Below are 22,328 nucleotides of genomic sequence, written 5' to 3'. Positions count from 1 at the left end.
TATAATTCAGGTCTGACTCATGGAATTAAAATAAATAGATAAATAAATAAATATCATTGGAAAATATGTTTGAAAACTTTTTGTAATTAATGATTAAACTGTGTACACACATTCAAGGAGCAAGAAAGGTATTTTAAAGGGGTCATGACATGCATTTTTTATTGTTTTAATATGTTCTTTGAGGTTCACTCATTACAACCCCAATTCTGACAAGGTTGTGACAGTATGAAAAATGCTAATAAAAACAAAAAGGAGTGATTTGTAAATTATATTCACCCTTTGTTATATTGAAAGCACCACAACTACACATAATATGATGTTTTACCTTGTGATTAAAAAAAAAAAAAAAATGATGTACAGTAATTTCAAATCAGATGATTGCAACATGCTCCAAAAAAGTTGAGACAGGGGCAATTTAAGACTAATAACAATTTGACGAGTTGAAATAACAAGGCGATGTAAAACAGGAGATGTTAAACAGGTGAGGCAATCGTGTCATAGTACTGTATACTGTATAAGGAGCCTCCAAAAACAGCCTAGTCCTTCAAGAGCGATGGATCGTTCAAGACTTATCAATTTGCCAATAGATGCTTCAGCAAATAATCCAGCACTTTGAGAACAATGTTCCCCAAAGACAGATTGGAAGGATTTTGGGTATTTCACCCTCTACAGTGCACAATATAGTTAAAAGATTCAAGGAATCTGGTCAAATCTCGGTGCGTAAAGGGTAAGACGGAAACCACTTCTGAATGCGTGTGATCTCTGATCCCTCAGACATCACTGTCTTAAAAAAACATCATTCATCTGTAATGGATATCTTGAACATGGACCACATCAACACTGTCCAGAAGCGCTGCTGACTTCTCTGGGCTTGGTCTCATCTTAGATGGAAAGTAGAACAGTGGAACTGTGTTTTTTGGTCCGAAGAGTCCACATTTCAAAAAGTTTTTGGAAAACACAGCCATTGTGTTCTCCGGGCCAAAGAGGAAAAGGACCATCTAAGCTGTTATCAGTATCAGCTCCAAAAGCCAGTGTCCGTATGGGCCAGGTGTGTGTCAGTGCCCATGGCATGGGTAACTCGCACATCTGTGAGGGCACCATTAATGCAGACAGATATGTAAAAATGTTGGAGCAAAATATACTCTCATACAACACTGTCTTTTCCAGGGACATCCCTGCATTTTCCAGCAGGACAACTTCAAACCACTTACTGCCTGGATTTCAAGTGCATGGCTGTGAGTGTGGGTGCTAGACTGGCCTGCCTGCAGTCCTGACCTTTCTCCAATTGAGAATGTGTGGCGCATTGTTAAGCACACCATCCGGCAACGAAGACCCCGTACAACTGTGCAGCTAAAGACCAGAATAGTGGATGAATGGGGGAAAATTCCACTTTCTAAACTTAACAAACTTGTGTCTTCAGTTCCTAAATGCTTAATAAGTGTTATTAGAAGAAATGCTGGTGTTTCACAGTGGTAAACACTCAACTGTCCCAATGTTTTTGGAGTGTGTTGCAATCATTTGATTTGTAATTACTGTACATTTTCAAAAAAACAAAAAAACAACAAAAATTCACATGGTAAAACATCATATTATGTGTAGTTGTAGTGCTTCCAATATAGCAAAGGGTGAATATAATTTACAAATCACTCATTTTTGTTTTTATTAGTATTTTTCATACTGTCACAACTTTTTCAGAATTGCGGTTGTATATTAGAAAAGGTTTTTGCACAAAAAAAGTCAAATATTTGTAAAACATGATCATTTTCCACCCTCATTCTGACCCTCTGTCAGAAACGCTAGTTTTTGGTGCTGCTCCTACTTCAAGATTTGACAGTAAAGGCCCACTGTTATGATTTGCTCTCTGCTCTTGACTGACCTGCACTGGAAACTTAGGCAGTTTACAGTTTGTTTTAATAGTACTATGACCTCTAACAGTATATGTCAAAAGATCAAGGAAAGTTTGATTCTTCTTGTTATGACCTTTTACTTGATGGTTAAAGCAATTGACATTTTTAAAGTCATAAAATCAACTTTCTTTTTTTTTTTTGTTGTTGTAGAAAATGCTATGGAGGTTTATAGTGTTTTAAATGTTGTGTTTTAAACACTTTATCACTTCAGACAACAGTTTGAGAACAGACTGGGTTCTCAAACATCTAATAGCGCAATGACCTATTTCTCAGGAAAATAGCAGATCGTGCTTTGTGCCACTTCATTAACATACAATACACCTACAATTTGCAAGCATACACCCACAAAAATTGCAAACACTCCTACCCACGGCAACTTGCACTTTATGCTAGCACGAAAATTGTGCTTAGAATTAGCGCCCTAATGAAAATTGGATGAGACGTACAGTAGCGCCCGGTCGTTGTGCTTTGTGCTGCACCTAGCGTGGTCATGAAAATAGAGCCTGCAAACTTTTTTTTATTTTGCCTCATTTCCAATCCAGTTGTAATTTTGTCAAATCATGTAAAAAAAAAAACTGAAAAATATTTTTTCAATTCTGTGTATTGGGGGTACATAAAATGCTATGAAATGAGACAAAGATATCAGTCTGTTTATTCCAAATGTGTAGTCTACAGTGCCATTTCCACCACAGAATGCATAATGGGTGATTACTTATAAATATCCTTTGGGCTTGAGTCTACACAATGTATTGAATCTCAGTGACTATCATAACTCCAAGGACAGATCTAACAAGTGAATTTATTAACTATCTGCAAGCTTATCTACTATCTTTTGAAAAAGGCTTCCTCCCTGGGTTTCTAATAAGGCTACTTGGTAAAAATGACAATAGTGCACTTATAAAGATAAGGAAGTATCAAGTTTTTTTATTTTAATTCAGGTCATATGTTCACCTTGAAATTACTGGAATGTTCACCCACAACAAAACCTGACCCTAACAGGCATACCATTGTTATAGCTCTGGGCAGTTCACCTGTTCACCAAAGGGAGACGATAGCATTTTTCGGCTACTTTAATGCCTGCCAAGAACAAATAGTAATAAATAACCAGGATGACTGCTGCCCTCTACGTTGATGGCTATCTGCCATCACTCTTCTCACGATATGTGATAGGTCTCTCTGTTACTGCTGCGGGATAATGCTGCCACGATGTTAACTACTATGTATAGCCGGTTCTATTCTTGTAGTAGTAATACAAACAGTGGTCACTCAGTCAAGTGCTTCTGCCTCATACAGTAAAGTTGCTGCTGGGACCACTCTGTTACTTTAGGCGACATCATGGATAGCCGTTGGCACTCTGAATCTCTTCAAATAAATATTTGATAATGCAGAAGTGGGCATTTCTCTGGAGTTCACATGAAAATGACTAGAGGTAACATGATGGAGACGAGCAGCTGTGCTGACCCAGAGATTGACACAGGGAAGGCAGTTTGCCAACCGCAGGGTTTTGTGAAAACAACAGTGAAAGTGAGATTTGGTGACAGTGTTTTCACGGTAGACAAAGATGTCCTGGAGCAACACTGTGAATACTTTCGGGCTCTTTTCCAGTCTGGGATGAAGGAATGTCAACAGGATGAAATTTGCCTCAAGGCACTGAGTGCCCATGGATTCCTGGTCGCCCTCCGTGTGATACATGGAGAGAAACCCATCCTGAGTGGAGATGAAATTGTTGAAGCCATTGAGTGTGCAGTTTTCCTTCAGATAGAGATTCTAACCAAGCATCTCATAAACATCATCAATTCAGACAATTGCCTGCTCATGTATCACACAGCAGCTACTTTTGGGTTACTGAAGCTCTTGCAGAGTGCTGCTTTGTTCATTCGAGACATGCATCAAGACCTCAAAGAAGATGTAAAGTGTTTGCCTGAGGATTTGATAGAATATGTAGAGTCTCTTATTCCTAGTACGTATGTCACTGTTGGTACTCACTCTCCAACCATCAAGCTGCTGCAGGACTTTATGAGGACGGTTTGTTACCTTGATGAAGATGAGAAAGATTGGAAGGTCCTCACCCACTTGCCTCTCAATGCCAGCACTACCATGGCAGGCGTTACGGTCTTAGACAACAAGCTCTATATAGTTGGAGGAGTCTATGACATTACCAACAAAGTTGTGGACTCTGGTTTCTGCTATGACGTATCTAATGACACTTGGAGCACATTTTCTAGCCCACAACAACTTCGCTACAACTGCTCCCTGGTCGGCCATGAGGACACCCTCTATATCATTGGTGGTGAGCATAATAAAACCATAATGTCCTCTGTAGAGAAGTACAAAGTCTCCACGGACACTTGGAGCTTTGCTGCCCATCTACCAAGACCTGCTGCTGCCGTTGCTTGTGCCATGACCATGAGCAGATTGTTCATCTGTCTCTGGAGACCCAAGGATGCTACAGAGATTTTTGAGTACATTGTAAATAAGGATGAGTGGACGTTAACCACGACACTTGTTAGGCATCAAAGTTATGGCCATTGTATGGTGGCCCACAGGGACAATTTATATGTAATGAGGAATGGGCCATCTGATGATTTTTTGAGGTGCATGATGGACTGTTACAATTTGACCTCAGGTCAGTGGACGGCCATGGCAGGGCAGTATGAAAATAGTAAGGGAGCTTTGTTCACCGCAGTAGTGCGAGGTGACTCTGTTTTCACAGTGAACCGCAGAGCAACAGTGGAATATGCCATAGAGGACAACAAATGGAGGACAAAAAAAGAGATGTCAGGGTTTCCGAGAATCGGCTCAATGTGGACTTTTCTCTTGAGACTGCCAAAAAAAAGCAGTGAGATTTTGGAAAGGAAAGTTAATGGACAAAAGATTTCATTTGACCTTCTTTCAAACTCTTCTGCACTATGTGCTGATTGTTAAGCGATACCTTTTTTTGAATACATGCACATTTCATATAAATAGATTCCTAGAATTAAATCTAATCTGATATATTCCAGTGCCTTATTTGAATTGAGACCCAATGACTCAGATGTTCCTATTGTCAGAAAAAAGGGTCTTAGGTTGGAGGTGAGATGCAGGAAGTTTTTTTTTTTTTTTTTTTTTTTTTCAGAAAATGTAAGGTCAGTTGCCTTGTGATTGGTGCTCCTCTCAAACTTTTATTAGGAATTCACTCTCGTCAAATCTTTTGGCTCAGCTGCATCAAAATCATAACAGTTTATCTCAGACTGATCACGCTGTGAATTAGGCAACAGTATGTAGAAAGTTTTGTTGCTAAAATCGGTCTGTCCTTACTGAAATTTGAATCACTGTCCCCCAGTGGCCAAAGCTGGAAGTTTGAAAGTTCTGTTGAATGTTTAGGAATATGTGAGCTCTAGTTTCCGGTTAAAATGTCAACCAAAAGTGAGTTATATTTTTAATTGTTAATTATGTAACATAGACAACAGGAATGCATACTGTATTTTATTTACTCTACCTCCTAACCCAACACCAATCCTATACATCCTTTTTATTTTCTCTGAAATGTCCTCTTATTCTGGCTGAGATTTCAAAATATGAAAATATCGAAATTTTACAGCTCAGTCCATCAGATTTTTGTAATGCAAACTCTGTATGGGAATAAAAATGAGTAGAGATGCTGGCACACTGCTAAACGTTGTCAATAAACTGGAACATTTAGCAGTGTGCCAGCATCTCTACTCATTTTTATGAACGTTAACTTGTAGCTGTGCACCTGCATCGGTCTAGATCTGTGTATACTACCTCTAAACCTCTGTGTGTGACCTGTAAATATGGCACTTATGTGTCAGTGACGAAAAAAAAAAAAGTCAGAAAATATAATGAACAAGAACACAAGTCCAGCCATGTGAGGGAATAAATAAGCCCTGCCTCTCCATTCACATACTATTCATATTAAATATTATGTGACAAGCACAAAACATCAGCAGGGAGAGTTTATTATAAACAATTTATACTTAGGGCAGTACTCCTTGGCACTGTAGGAGGACTGAAAAGTGTGAAGTGTATTAGAGTAAAAATTATTTTTTTGTGTATTTTATTCTATGGCCAGTCATTAAATGTACTGAAGGTAAAATTTTGGAGTTCATCTCCCCCAGTATTCTAGCTTCTTTCAATAAAGTCAGTACTTTGTTTAAGCTGATCTAATGTGAGTTCATTACATGAGTATCGGAGTACAACTCCATTTTTCATCAAGGTACTAGATTTGGATTACCTCATCTCACACTGCCAGTACAACACTATTGGCGCAGATCTCAGACGAGTTAGAGGCAAATGCAATACATAATTACTGGTAAATAAACATGTCCATTAATCTGTAATTGTTTTAAACAAAATTGATGGTCATTGAAAGGTATGTTGCCTTGGCTGCAAAAGTCTACAGCACCAAAATATGGATACATTTCCTGTTTTTCTATCAAACAAGCCATCTGTGAAACTCCCTGGTGTACCCATACCAGAAGAGTTGGGGGTCAGATGAGGCCAGCAGGGAAAGAGTACAGAACATTTAAGATTGTGAGAGAAAGTTTTAGGTTGGCTGAGAGGCAAAAGAGATACATGATCATCACCCAAACAATAATTTATGACCTCATAAATTGGTATGAGTGTAAACGTATGGAGACTCTTTGACTGTTATGTTTAAACCCTCAAATTATATCCAGACATTCCTAAAAGCTTTAGTAACTATTGCAGAGGGTTCACACATTGCATTGGGAACCTGAGGACACACTGATCACTAATCATGTTACCAAAACGAAAACATTGTGTTCAGCCTTTTGGCAGTCTAACAACAGGACATGCTGTATAGATCTGGGCAAGTCGTCGCTATTCACTCATGATGTCTGGCAGTTGTTTGATTTTTAAGGCAATCATTTGATTGAGATTACATATTTAAGTACACAATTTTTTATTTATGTTTAACTAACCAATATGAGAGTCCTCTATGGACTGACACCTATTGGTGTGGATGCTGCATTACGCAAAAGCAAAAGGTTTTGGTTAACAATGTCATTGTAGAACTATTCTATTAGCAGGCATTCCCATTTAATTTCCACAACTCATGTTGTCTGGAGTTTTTTGTCAACTGAATGTTCTTGGAAAGATGTTCTTTCAATTTTTGTCCACGGAACGATCCAAAAACACTTTTAACTGTAGTACATTGAGTCCATTAAAGTAGATCTATCCCTCACAGCCTCATTGTCATTCCCATCAAAAATCAAAGATGGCGCTGCTGTGAATAAGACATGACGAAAAGTCTCAGAGAATGGGGGGTAGCATTTGGCTGGTCATGTGATCTCAATGTCACATGGCCGTTACGAAGGGGACATCCCTTATGTAGAATGAAACAGCTTTTTCTAGACACTGATTTCTGAACATATTTTCCCAAAGTACAATCATTTCTATTCAAAATGGAAAAGGTGAAAAACATTACTTTGTACACTTAAAAAAATATTTTATCCATTCTAAGAAGTAACTGACCTGAAGCATTATATGCAGATGCTATCATGAATATGCAAGATGTGAGGACATAAGTCTATCTATAGATGAAAATTATAAACACAGACTGAACCACTTGTATGTAAACATTTTATTAGATCAGTTTTGAATGACACATATTGCAAATGTTATATTTATATACATTACATAAGAAGATATAAATACAGACCAAAATGTGCTAATTATACATTCTCACTTTGTGTTTTCTGCATGTTGAAAATGGATGCACCACACAGAAAACTGAAAACGCTAAAACAATATCAAAAAAAGACTCTATTTATCCATTTTTATGTCATTTTAACTAATTATTTCATAGTATATTGAATCACCTCATTGTACAATATTACAGGTATTTATGTAATAAACAATTCTAATGCAGTTCAAAAAAAGAAAAAGAGAGAGAGAGAGAGAGAGAGAGAGAGAGAGAGAGAGAGAGAGAGAGAGAGAGAGAGAGAGAGAGAGAGAGTTTAATAGTTCTGTGAATTTCCCAGGATAATTTACATAATAACTTCTTATGATTTCCATTTATATCAACAGAGGAGCAAAAACAACTTTTTGTTACTACAGAAAAGACTATGAAAACATGTAAATTTATGTTTCATTCTCTTGTGAACATGGGCAAACTGTGCTTTTCCCCAAGGCCATGAATCTCACTCAACGAAATTCTAGAAGTCTAGAAAAAATATACATAGCTTATATAATAAATAACCAACAACTATATGTATGCTCTAAATAGCATAAACCATGATAGCAGCTTGTTCATGTCATCATAACACTGATTTGGTCAGGCCACGCGGGTCATGAGCTCTTCCAGCGCTCGCTCTTTGTGGTTCTCATGCATCAACAGAACCTCTTTAATGGTGTTCTGCTGGAAGCCCATTTCATTAAACTGAGCAAGCAGATGAAGAAACTCCTCAGCCTAAAATAAAAGAAAAATAAGACTTAATTTTTAATTAATTTTAAAAGAATATTCTGGGTTCATTACAAGTTAAGCTCAATCGACAGCATTTTTGGCTTAATGTTGATTACCACAAAAATTATTTTGACTCGTCCCTCCTTTTCTTTTCAAAAAGCAAAAGTCGAGGTTACAATGAGGCATTTACAAATGGGAGTGAATGGGGCCAATTTTTGGAGGGTTTCAAGGCAGAAATGTGAAGCTTGTAATTTCATAAAAGCACTTCCATTAATTCTTCTGTTAAAACTTGTGTGTTATTTGAACTGTAAAGTTGTTTAAATCATCAATTTTAGTCATTTTAGGTTTTTAGGGTGCATTGAAGTTGTAAAAAACTTTACACAGAAAAGGTAAGCAAGCGATTTTATCACACTAAAATCATGTTAACACACTTATTGTTAATGTCTTGTGGCTACAGTGAGTATTTTAATGTTTACGGATTGCCCCCATTCACTTTCATTGTAAGTGCCTCACTGGAACCCAGATTTTTGCTTTTTTCAAAGAAAAGAAGAGGCATTTCAAAAATAATAAAATAACTAATAATGAGTGCAAATTAAATTTGATCACACACAATGACACTGAGATTGCAGCCAGTGGCGTAGCACAAATCTAAAGTGGCCCATGTTTCTTACTGAGGTAACGCAGGAAGTCTAAAATGTATAAAAGCAAGGGTCATGTTAGCTTGATACATACCTTAGTCTCACAGTTCTGAAACATTTCCAGCGCTTCCTCAACCTGAACTTCGTCATAGCCAAGTTCACATAACCTATCACATGCCACCAGATAACTCAAGATCTGCAAAGAGAACAAGAAAACAGACCTTGATATTAATCACAGAAACAGTAATCGAGAACAAACATTTTTATCTTCTGGATCAGTTTTGATTTTGAGTGCAAATCAAATTGGATCACTTTAACAATGAGGAATGTGATCGAAGATAAGCCCTTTGAGACTCTTGGGCACTTTATGAAAACAAGGCCAAGTCAAGTTCTAATAGACTTTGAGGGAACAATGGTTTATCCCCTATCACTAAGTAATGTGATAAACCGAGCTGATTATCAGGCACACTGTTGATGAAATTATGCATGTATCATAATTATGGGCATTTCATATGAGCTTTGTCTAAACTGTCATTAGACAACTTCCTTTATGATGGGATTCCATGTCAGATTCAAAGAGGATCAATGTGAAACGTGAAAAACGTGAGGATGTAGAGATGGAGGGACGGCTGGTCTGATTAATCCCTGTAACAAGATGAGCTTTGTTGATTCGAATCTGATTGTCCTTTCCAACCAGCTGTCTGACGCTGTCACACTGAGTGGGTCACTAGGCAACTGAGACAAAAACAGTCATGTAAAATTCTCCAATCTGCTTTAATTAAAAAACCAGAGTGGCTTGGCCAATGCAAAACCCACGTACATCCCTTCCTGTCTTGTATGGAGACATTGATAGTTGTCATCTCATTTATGTTTATGGTCAATTGTCTATGCCAAAGAGTCTTGAGTCTTGAACATCAACATGTTCTTCAACAAAAACTGGATTTGCTAAAACCTGAAATCAAAATCACCTCTAAGTTGATTTTAACGCAGTTCAGTCATAAGTAGAGCATCTTCAGATTTGCTTTTAACAAACGTCTCTGACTTTATGTGGCTTCACTGCCATCGTCCATCCCTCATTCGTTGATATACTGGTAGCCTTTTCTCATAGCCCAGTTTAAATCCAACACAACTATTTGAGGAAAATGATCATAAAAGTCTTGAATTTCACAAATTTAAATAGTAATTTTCCCACAGTGGTCACAAAATTACTGAAATAATCATTATGGCTTCATGAGTCAACTTCTCTCCTGAGAGAAGCAATGTAATGCTGAGAACTAAATACTAGCAGGTTGTGGGGGATCTGGTTTCTATTTTTACTATGGTGGTTTGCTCTCATTGCAAAACAGAATCACATTAAAGTGGATGGAACCAGATGTTTTGTTGTTACAGAGACAGCTGAAACCAAAGCACATAGCGAGAGTTGGTTGCTAGTGTTTGAAATCTCTGGCAATGATTTCTGACATTACTTAAATTTGTCCAGGTCATTATAGAATATATGACAGATTGTTTTTTTTTTTTCAAACGAATGAAAAATAAAGTGCCAGTACTATTGACAAAATTCTACCAGACTTTCTTAAATAATCTGACGAAAGCTTTCATGGACATTTTATTTAATGGTATAATTATAGCATAGTGTCCCAAACCTAGCTAGCCTTGAACCTGAAAGCTAATTTTATTCTATATTATCTTTTGACAATATTTTGATGAGCTAGATAATGCTAAACTGCCTAATCTGTCAAATCTAACACAACAGTTTGCCGGCTCTCTGCCACCACTTACTGCGCATGCGCTGCAATGTTTGTAAACAATGGGATTGGTCTATTTGACTCCTGTTTGATGATCAGATGTTTTTATGACATGGCTCTTTGTAATATTTGATTGGTCAACCGCAACATTTAGTCAAATATTTTTGTATAATAGATGCTAAACTGTATAAGTTTTCACTTGAAAATGCATATTTTTCTCAAAGTTTTGGCCCTCCATCCACACTGAGATGGAGAAAAAGCTCTTCCAGTTGGACAACTTTGAAAATGCTGTCTTCGCATTGTAGCGTGGACAGGGGAAACGGAGATATCTGAAAACATTGACATATTTGTTGTCATGTGATGCAGTCATGTGATCCATTCAACCCAAAACAATCAAGATGGCGGCTCATGTTGTAGCGCCGTTGTTGTGCCTGCTATTCACTTTGAAAGCATTGTTAAAGATAAATGTTACTTTGTACAACCTTCACATTGCATTTCTTCAAAGGCAATGGTAAGTTTACTCAGAATTGCTGTCCACTGACAGAACATGAGGACAGCTGCGTTTCAGACCATACATGAAACAGGTGATTTAAGAGTTTTCATACGTTTTAGTGTGGATGAGCAACTTTTGGAAAATGCTTGAAAATGGCAATGTGGACGGAAAGCGTTTCAAAAACTAAAACGCTGTTTTCAAATATATCCGGATTAATGTGGATGTAACCTAATAAGTCTCCGGCAATAGATTTCCTATTTCTTATCTCTCATATTACTCCACAGTCTTTTTCTTCCCACATAGGAAAGTACTTTATTACAATCAATATTTCATATCTGATTATTTATTTATTTGGTTAGTATCCATGTATCCAATATGCAGGTTATATACGTAAAAACAGCCAGTCATTATAACAAAATAAACCTCATATTCTTGTGTCACCCTAAAAGGGGTTTATTTTGCAGCTGACTATAAATTTACATAGACTATGGACAAGATAATCTCAGCACTACACCGTGACCCCCATGTGAATCCGGACTCCTGTTTCACATTGGCATCTCAGTGAAACCCTGTAATAGATCCCCTACTCACTGACCTGCTCTGGGCTCTGCTGGCCTGTCTTCTGCAGAGTGATGATGGCGGTACGGAGAGGGTAGCCCTGCTCGGTCACGGCCGCTAGCAGCTCCCTCTCTTCCTGGCTAAGAGCGGAGAGCAGCTCAACCGAAGAGTCCAGAATGGCGGCGTGGGAACTGAGTGGCCGTGATGGAGCTGGGGAGTAGGATGAACCCTGGACCTGGAAAAAACAACAACAGTACCTCACGGTCTAAATACCCTTGAGAGATGAGGGCAGGAAACACAATACTGAGAAAATCTAGAATGAAAAACACACTTTTGCTGGTGGAGGGTATTTTCATATTTAATATGTAGTTTTAAATGAGCTTTGTAAACATGCAACCCACATTTATGCATTTGCAACTTACAGTGCGTTCAGTGGATACATTTGATCAATTTGTGATTTCCCTGGTAATCAAAAACCACACCATTATGTTACAGTACGTTACATTACAGTTCATGTTAAAAAACATGTAGCAGTAATTAAAATGTACAACTCCACCAGCCTTGTTCAGCGCGCCATGGCTGTGTGGCCTTGCCGGAGATGATTTCACGGTCATTAATAATACACTGGATTAGACTGTCAGCACAGGCATAACCTTAAATCGTAGCTTTGTTGAGAAAGACGTTCACTGTGCACTTCGACTTCCTAATCCAGACGAATTTGTTGCAGCTTGGGAAGATTCCAGGAAAAGACTTAACACTCGCTATTATTAGCTAGTTCATCTTCTGAGACATTACAGAGATGTATTTCCCCCCTCCAAAAAAAGTAGTACTTTGGAGAAGTCATTCATGTGTAATATATGAATGAATTAAGATGCTCAGAGTTGTTCAATGAGGAACAACAAAATACCTTTTAGCCACAGCGTGACATTAAAATAGGATTTTCAATGAATCCGTAGGAAAGTGGTAAAAACTGTCTGAATGCTGCTGGAATACTGGAAGGGCTCTAATGCCTCTTGCTCAAGTGATTAAAATATCTTTCTGGTCTTACTTGGGGCATGTCAGTTAAAGTTATTTATAGTAGGGTCAATGCTTGCCTTCTAAGGGCAACTGTTATGGTCTCTCAACAATTATAAACTTCAGTGAAAAGCCAAAAATGATCAGTTCTTAGATACACTCACTGAGCACTTTATAAGGAACACCTGTACACCTACTTATTCATGTGATTATCTAATCTGCCAATTGTGGCAGCAGTGCAGTGCATAAAATAATGCAGATACGGGTCAGGAGCTTCAGTTAATGTTCACATCAACCATCAGAATGGGGAAAAAATGTGATCTCAGTGATTTCAACTGTGGCATGATTGTTGGTGCCAGATGGGCTGGTTTGAGTATTTCTGTAACTGCTGATCTCCTGGGATTTTCACACACAACAGTATCTAGAGTTTACTCAGAATGGTGCCAAAACCAAAAAATATTCAGTGACCATATTGTTCCTAAAAAAGTGCTCAGTGAGTGTATATTCTGACATGCAAAATATTTTGAAAACAGATTAAAGAAGTATTTTATTTAAATATATTTTCACATTATTAAGAAAATGTTATTGGTTCTTGCCTGTGCAAAAATTGCCTGCACAATGCTAGGGTGTTCTGGGTGGATGTTAACTATTCAAGTCAAAAGAGCCCACCCTCAAGTCTTTATGACATTCTGATCTATAGATAAGTCTTGAGTCAAATATATGGGAATTTTCACCAATTTTATGCCAAGTGAAAATCAAAGTTAGATTGCTTTGAAAAATAATAGCACACCTCTCCTTGCAACAGGACGAAGTTGACATTTTGCTACCGAATGTTCCATTACCCTGACATCGACCGTATTCTGTCAAGTGGCATGACAAGCACCATCTCCCATCAGACATTTTTTCATCAATTTAAATGTGTTTACCTTTTCCTGTGGCAATATAATCTCCAAGACATGGGTTCTGGTCCCAGAAGTAATCATGTTCACCTAATTAGAAATGAGTGGCATTTCTCTCTAAAATTAACATTTTACTCCACTGACAGTTAGGTTTAATGATGGGGTTTGTGTTAGGGCATATGGTTAATAAAATATGCATTTCTGTTGACTGTATTACATCATTTACAGCTAAAAACAACTCACTTTATAACTTGTTTTTGGCACCACTCTGCTGACATTTCACCCAGAAATTTAAAGGAATGTTCCGGGTTCAATACAAGTTAAGCTCAATCGAAAGCATTTTTGGCATGATGTTGATTACCACAAAAGTTCATTTCAACTCATTCCTCCATTAAAAAAAAAAAAAAAAAAAAAAAACATTCCAGTGAGGCACTTACAAGTAAATGGAGGCCAATTTTATTTTACATTAAAATACTCACTTTTTCAAAAGTATAACCATGAGACATAAAGAAAAGGTGTGTTAACATGATTTTAGTGTGATAAAATCCCTCATAAACATTTTCTGTGTAAAGTTATAAGCAATTTTACAACTTCGACAATGTAAGGTCAACAAATCCTAAAACGACTGTAAAAATGACAATTTAAACAACTTTACAGCTCAAGTAATATACAAGTTTTGACAGAAGAATTAATGCAAGTGCTTTTATAAAATTATAAGCTTCACGTTTGTGTTTAAACCCTCCAAAAATTGGACACGTTCACTATTATTGACCCTATTCTCTTCCATTGTAGGACACTCACTGCTTTTTTTTTAAAGAAAAGGAGGAATGAGTCGAAATTAATTTTAGTGGTAATCAACATTATGATACAAATGCTGTTGATTTATCACTTCCAGCTTTGGCCACTGGGGCCAATGTTTCGAATTTCATTAAGCACAAAAGAACTTATTCATGTCCACAGCACAAACGGTGCAGTTCCCATGGGACCAGAACCCGTGTCTCAGATGTTGCTCGCATAAAGCCTTGCCTTTGATGTTTTAAATTGGTGACAGGTCTGCAACTAGAAGTCTCCAATTGCAGTGTTCACTTGGCTTTATGTGCTAGAGGGAAAAGTGATAACCTCTGAATTTATCCAATATCTGATAGGGGGTGGCGTTTGTAGTAATTTGGCAATTTGGGGTTGATTTCAAGGTACATATACATTCAGAAGCAACATGTTGTTTCCCTTTTGATCATGTTGCATGTGGGAAAGGGCCTTTGTCCTAAAAGTTAGCAAGAAAATTAATATCACTTTAAGTGAGAGTAAATAACCAGGTGAAGAGTTTAAATGTAAGTTACCTTTGGGTTGGGTGTGTTGTGTTTAAGTGTAGAAATGCATTCAGACTGCAAATTGTTGGTTGAGGTTGCGAAGGACACTCTAGTTTGTCCAGCAGAACTCTGGCTCCTCTGGAAATTATTTTTGGGTGAAGTAGGCTTGCAGAGAGAAGACTGCCGGATGTTCCCCTGATGCTGTGCAGAGAGGCTGCAAGGTGAAGGCAGGTTGAGAACATTTGATGATCTGCAAGTGCTCAAGTCTTTTAATCCCTGTCCTTGCCTTGGTAGACCCAAACTATCCTGTTTGGGCTGTTGAAAATTCTCAGCAAGGTCAGCCCTATCTTCTGTAAATTCATCATCTTCTGAGTCTGAGATGGTGAATTTCACCCGGTCGTTCATGGCACGGTAGTGGGCCGCATTTAAGCTGCGGCTGCGGGGACGTGGGTTGGGTTCCCAGAAGTCACTGCTCCAGCGGCTGGCTAACCTGCTCACCTGAGGGCTGCTGAACATCATCCAATACGGAGGACAGGTGGCCGTCTGCTCACATGAGAAGCCGGGATGGAGGAGGGTCGGATAGCCACCCTGGAGACCCGTGAGAACCCAGTTCTCAAGGCTGAATACATACTGTAAACATTAAAACATGAAAGAGACAACTTTAAACTTCAGTTTGACAAATTATCATCAACTGATGAAATTGAATCCAATGTTTTTCTTAACTTGTGGTTCACAAACAAAATCTTCATCAATATGGACATAAGGTTTGAAAATGGTGGGAACATGGTAACTGACCAATCACAGTTCTGACACAACATATTTTTGCCTTGGTATCACCCTTGACATAACTAGGTTTTTACATTTTCTAAGGAAAATGGGAGAGGTTCTTGCCCTTGCAAAACTGGTTGCCATGATGTTAAGATGTTCTGAGTGGTTGTTAGTGCATTGCTATGAGATTGCTAGGGAGGTTAACAGTGTTTGCTAGGTATTTGTTTACTGGCACAAGGCAAAAGAACCCATCCCCAAGACCATATTCTGGTCCCTAGATATGGCTTAGTTCTTCCAACAAGTTTATTGTATTTTTTTGGCCTGTTTTGTATCTGCCAGGCAAAAATTATAAGTTTAAGTGCATGAAAAAGTAATAGCTTACCTCGCCTCAAGAACCTAAATGATTTAAGTAGTCATTTAGGTCTATAGCACAACTGTGCAGGATGAGATGTACGGTAAGGGTTAACCCTAACCCTTAATCCCTAACCCTTAGAACAAGCAACAGTAATAGTGATGGTTGCCTTAGCAAGCACCACTAATAAACACAATGGTGAAACTCATTTCCCATGAAAAACATTCCTTTAGTTGTTCCAAATGGGCCATTGCTGAAACTGCAGTAGGTTTGTGTAAAAAATGTCTAAAAACAAATGACAACGGCTCATACATTTTACAGACAGTACCGATAGTCATATACAGTAGCAGCATCAAAATATACCAGATATCTTTTATATGCCCACATAAAGGCAGGGTTAAATAAAAAAATTATTATTATTTATTTTTACATTTAATAATAATAAAAAAGTTTTTAAGTTGAATTCAATCTTTTTAAATAAGGAAGACTTTCTGAAAATTGCATAAATTCTGGACTAGCCCCAGATATGATTTTCAGACATGAAGTAATTTCTGTGTGAACTTACTTAGCCAATATTGTATTATATGAATGCAGGTTATGAGGTAATGCTATGGGAATCCCACTGAATATTAGTAACATTTGTCTTATTAGCCAGTATCAGCATTATGTATCGTAGAGTACCACAAAGCAGATGTGACAGGCAGATACGCCAGCCAAATATTACACAATTTTCATCCCATTCAAGTCATTAACATTGGAATTATGCATGCAATGCTCCAAGTTAAGTACAAAATATTGTTCTTGGACAGATGTGTGACAAATGAAATGACTAAGTTCATTACATACCCATAAAAGGTTCATGTTAGCTTATTTCTGATTAGATAGTAATCACCTCAGATGGCAATATATTTTCTTTGCAAATACCTTGGCCAGTAAAACACAAACCTTAAGGAATTTTGTGCATTTTATCCAAATGGATCTACAGTACCAATTACATCAATAATATTCAATAGATTGTGACAGCAATGAACCTTTTTGACCAGAAAAATTCCCTTATTATTTTAGTTTTTGTATTCAGGGATGTAATTATACTGTATTTATGACACGGTGTAACTTGGCCTTCATGTTGAGTGTACAGCTCTGGGTTAGATAAACAGTAATAGATAGATTATGTGTCAGTGTAATTATACGACTCTGGTAGAGAATATGCAGATGGGAAAAGGTCTGAGGTGGCAGGGATACACTTACATCAAAATGCATGTTACAGCTCTCTTTGTATTTTCCCTTGACCTTGTTAGTGACAGCCTGCACTCAGTGACAATTACATTAAGCCCAATGGCTGGTGAAATCAGTGGATGCTCTTGACAAATTACATTGAGCTTAATGCAGTTAACGGAAGTCACAGATGCTCTTTTGGGAACTTAAAGATCTTTGGAACAGCTTCAAACACATACAGTTTGTATTAGCATAGACTCAGAGTACCCTTTGAAAAATGTAGTACACATGCAACATGCTTCTCAGATTTGCCTCCTGAGAAAAACCCAAGTGATCTCACATGTGTCTCCTCTAGAGTTTAAAATATCGGTAACACTTTACAATACGGGTGCATTAATATGCATTAATTCATGCTTAACTAATGCACAGATAATATTGAGTTAATGTATGACTCATGATTAACTAAGCCATTCATTAATGATTGCCACATCAGCAACTAATAAAGAATCTGTATGATTAATATATTAAGTCATATATGAATTGTTATCAGTTAAATGTGTCATCATGGATTCATTCCCTAACAACTTATTATATGAACTAATAGTGTTAATTAATGTGTTAATTACCACAATGAGCTGGAGCCATGTATCTGAACTTCCACCCAATACAGGTGCACTAATATCCATTAATACATGCTTAATTACTTCATTATTACTGAAAATGCATGTGTTAATTACAACAATTACTTAATTATGTGTTAATAGTCATGTGCCTCAACAAGTAAAGTCATAACATAATGATATCTTTGCAAACCATTAGTTAATGATTTGTTAAAATAAGTCAAGTAGTACAATATCTTATGATTTCTCCATCTTGTACAAATTAATACAGGTTGTTATTAGGCTATGTTGGTTTTTCCCACTTAAAGTCAACCCAATTTTTCAAATTCCAGACAAGAGCCACCATGTGGCCAATGTTTATGCCCCGAACATCTCCCACACTGTGCTTTTGATTTCACATCCTTTTGATCTCTGGCTGCAGAGAGAGACTATATTAGCACAGAAATAATGTGAATAACTTGGTCTCAATTTTGGTTTCAGTACTGTTATGGTTAGGTTTGGGTTAGGAGTATATTGATGTAATTACTACTCAAATATTACAGAGAATCGGACGTGCTGTGCCTTTCACATCACATTCACTGGGAAAGTGAAAAGCACACTTTTCAAACAAAACATTAAAAAACTTTTGTTAGGTTTCACATGATAATATAATAATAATAAAAAGAGGTTTTTGGTTGATAAACGTTAGTACAACATTTCCATAGTTAATGTGATAAGCAAGACCAGTGTGAATTTGAGGGGAATTGACATAATACATTCACTAAAAATCACATTGAGACCAGCTGAAAGTAACATCATTTGTTTGCAGATGTGTGGCCACAAGTTTTGGAGCCACTGTAAATGTGTTTAATGCACTGTATAATACTCTGTAAATATATGCTACAACATCAGGCAAGAAACATGAGGTATTGTGGGGATGAGTGTCTAGCATAGTGTAACTACAGTATTAGCATGCATTCAGCATGCTAGCATTCACTGAACTAGCTAGTTTTAGCAAGTATTAGCTAGTTTACTTTAAGTATTCAAGTTGAGTTTATATGGTAATTTTAATTTCAGCCAAAGAGTTACATTTAAAGTTAGAGAGTTTAGCTTACTCAATATTTCAAGTTAAAGGGGTAGTTCACCCAAAAATGAAAATTCAGTCATTGTTTACTCACCCCTATGTTGTAATAACCCTATATGACTTTCTTTTTCTTAACAGAAAGGGAGAAATTGTGAAAAAATGTTGTACTCGGTGATGTCATACAGTGGCAGTTTATGGTGACTACTCCTTCAAGCTTCAAAATAACACAAAAGTATAATTCAGAAGTCTAATAAATTATTCCATGAGACTCATGATTGTTATGAAAGCATACGATAAGTTTTGGTGAGAAACAAACCGAAATCAAGTGTATTATTTAGTGAAAATGTTCACTGACCGTTGATCGCCTGTGCGCGTTTATGATAGGGCACAAGAGCAACAGTTCAATTTGTTTATCTAAAAACAGTTTCTCCACAGTGATAGTGACAACAGAACACAACACAGTTGCACACAAAACAGAGAAAAGAACTTACTTTACATGTCTGAAGAGTTTGTAGTAGAAGAACTGATGCATTTCTATGCCCATTTCTATTTTTGAACGGAGCACTCGGAAATCAAACAGAAACATAGAGGAGGCTACAGGCAGCCACAGTCACACCGTGTACTAACCTGACAGCAAATGACATGCAATAAATGGTTTATTTTCTATGGTAATCAGAGTTTTACTCAGCAGTGACGAGCAACGGTACATTCTATCGATCGCTTGTTTTCTATTTTCATTATCGCACAGACAGCTCCATTCACTGTGAACTGGCCAAAAACTTTCCAAAATATAAGGCTGGGCATAGAAATGCATCAATTCTTCTACTACAAACTCTTCAGACATGTTTAGTAAGTTCTGTTCTCTGTTTTGTGTGCAGCTGTGTTGAGTTCTGTTGTCGCTATCGCTGTGGAGAACCTGTTTTTAGATAAACAAAACAGATTTTCACTTGAACGCCCCAAAGTAGCAAGGGCACTGCATGAACTGTTCTTGTGCCCCATCATGAACAGGAGATCAATGGTCAGTGAACATTTTCACTAAATAATACATTAGATTTTGGTTTGTTTCTCACCAAACCTTATAGTATGCTTTAATAACGATCACAAGTCTCATAAAATAATTTATTAGACTTCTGAATTATACGTTTGTGTTCTTTTCTTTTTGTGGTCACCATAAACTGCCATTGTATGACAAAACCGAGCTTTTTTTTCCAATTTGTCCCTTTGTGTTAAGAAAAAGAAAGAAAGTTGTGTGAGAAAACAATGACTGAATTTTCATTTTTGGGTGAACAAATCTTTTAAGAGCAATTAACATGCACATGTAATACAAAATTAAAATTTGAAAGTTCTAGTAACTGAAACTTGGGAGTTTATTATCTTAAAAAAAATTGATGTAACTGATTGCCTCTGATTTTTTTTTTTAGTTCTGCTAAATTATTAGGGTTTGCAGTGTACTACAACATCAGGTAAGAAACATGAGTGTCAGACCTCAGTTTCCTGCAGTATCTTCAGGTAGTCTGGCAGGGTGATTTCTGGGGCTGTAATAAGCTCCACTTCTTCTTTTGCCTCCTCAAGAAAGCCAAGAGGGATTTTGAAGGGTACCTCATCAAGACAGGACATTTTGCCCCTATCTGAAAACACAAACAGCAAGTGAAGAAATGTCTGATAACATACAATGCATCAGGTTCCATAATTTCAAAAGCCAAAACAATGCAGCTTATTGGACGTCAAAATTAGGGGGGATTCAGGCAAATTGGGCCACTTTTTGACACTGAGTTTAGTGTTACTACAAAAGTGGCCCATTTTACCTGAATTTTCCCCACATAACATCACTAAGCCTTTATAAAAAATAAAAAATAAAAAAAACATGATTGCAAATTTTGTTCTCCATCTTGCTTAGAAAAAAACCTACATGTACCAAGTTTGAAACATTCTCGCTATATTTGTTTACTTGTTACACAATAGTACAGAGACTAGAGGATTAGGGATTAAAGATTACGGAGACATGACCACCTGATCGTCTCACCATCAACACCCAACGACACATGCACATGCATGTCAGCAACTTTATTGGGATAGGTCGCACTTTATCACATATAACCAATTTTTGTTTCTGAAAATGGTCACAAGAAGATCTTAAATTCTGTAAAACTGGTTCACTTCTGTTTGGAATTCCTGCAACAGCAGGTTTATATCCTAGCAACAGATGGACAGCTGCTCAGATCTGATAGTAACATGATGCTCCACACCTTATTCAGCAGATGGTTTAAGATTTTCAGTCTGAGCTGGGTCTTAACAGCCAGATGCTTGGTAAGCTTTTAAGATGTTTTCCTTCTTGTGAAGGACAGAACAATGGAAAGTTCAAGAAGTCACCGTATCCTGTCTAAACAACCAGCTGAACATCTAGGGAGCAAGGAAGTTATCAAGAATTATATTGATGCTGTGAGGTCTCATGTACATTAAAGATGAAAATTCTGGTCTAGTAATTCAGCACATTAAAAATGTATTCCAGATGATACAATTTACTGCCACAAACCTACTGAATTAAGTACTTAATGACATCTAAACTATACATGTATTTCCCTTGATAAAATGGTAAAAATAAATAAATCTGAAAATCTAATAAGTCTCATCTTGCTTAATTTCAAAACCTGCAATCTTTAAGTCTTCACGTAAATAATTTCACTGTAATACTTTTGGAATACACTTATGTTGTACTCGAGCACCATAAACTGTTTTTCTTTTTTTTAAATATATTTATACAAAGTCGAACAGCTTCATTTTAGTGATTGAGCATCATTAGCTGATAAATTTAATATGATTTCAATAACCAGTACATACTGAATTTATTAATAATATATTGTTTGTAGTTATATATTATATAGCTATAAAACATTTTATTTGAACTTTATGTAAAATACAAGCTAATTAAGTCTTGTTAAACAAACATCCTCTTTGACTTTATTAAACCAGTACAAATGGATTTTCCATGTTTTAAATAAATTAGCACATGTCCCACAAACTTAAGTTAAAACTAGAGCTTAACTGCTTATAAAACTGACAAATGAAATTCTAGAGTAATACGTGTTTACCAACCTTTCTCCCGAGTGTGACTTGTCTCAGTGATGTGATGTGTAAAGTGTTATCGTCACTCTTCTAGACCTCACGCAGACATGTGTTGACTACCTCTGCTCCACTAATCCACTGACATAACACATTGACATTGGCTGTTTACCTGAGATGGTCACACCTACAGGAATCCTGATGCACCCACATTTACAAACTTATCATGAAAACACTTTTTTTCCTCAAGAAAAGATTTTGT

At 37.0% G+C, this 22,328-nt stretch overlaps 3 protein-coding genes across 5 annotated transcripts in view; 2 read left to right on the top strand and 1 right to left on the bottom strand.

The window, feature by feature from the left end:
• The window catches only part of sdhaf2 (succinate dehydrogenase complex assembly factor 2), a 487,549-nt gene that overhangs the window by 232,546 nt on the left and 232,675 nt on the right, over positions 1-22,328 (top strand). The window lies entirely within an intron of this gene.
• Positions 3,327-4,928, top strand: kbtbd13a (kelch repeat and BTB domain containing 13a). The gene has a single exon (XM_051715383.1). The coding sequence runs from the start codon at positions 3,327-3,329 to the stop codon at positions 4,830-4,832; it is 1,506 nt and encodes a 501-aa protein (XP_051571343.1). The 3' UTR covers positions 4,833-4,928.
• Positions 7,516-22,189, bottom strand: ubap1lb (ubiquitin associated protein 1-like b). Of its 2 annotated transcripts, XM_051715482.1 has the most exons (7): positions 22,100-22,189; positions 21,253-21,406; positions 20,492-20,634; positions 15,019-15,618; positions 11,806-12,003; positions 9,067-9,168; positions 7,516-8,340 (listed from the first exon to the last, which is right to left on the bottom strand). In XM_051715482.1, the coding sequence occupies exons 3-7, from the start codon at positions 20,621-20,623 to the stop codon at positions 8,206-8,208; spliced, it is 1,167 nt and encodes a 388-aa protein (XP_051571442.1). In that variant the 5' UTR covers positions 20,624-20,634; positions 21,253-21,406; positions 22,100-22,189; the 3' UTR covers positions 7,516-8,205. The 2 variants fall into 2 exon arrangements, with proteins under 2 accessions (XP_051571442.1, XP_051571445.1); XM_051715485.1 differs by lacking the exon at positions 21,253-21,406 and having other exon boundaries at positions 22,100-22,181.

This window comes from Myxocyprinus asiaticus, chromosome 2, assembly GCF_019703515.2.
Source record: "Myxocyprinus asiaticus isolate MX2 ecotype Aquarium Trade chromosome 2, UBuf_Myxa_2, whole genome shotgun sequence".
In the NCBI taxonomy this organism is placed as follows: Eukaryota; Metazoa; Chordata; class Actinopteri; order Cypriniformes; family Catostomidae; genus Myxocyprinus; species Myxocyprinus asiaticus.
This window is presented reverse-complemented; position numbering and strand designations above follow the sequence as displayed.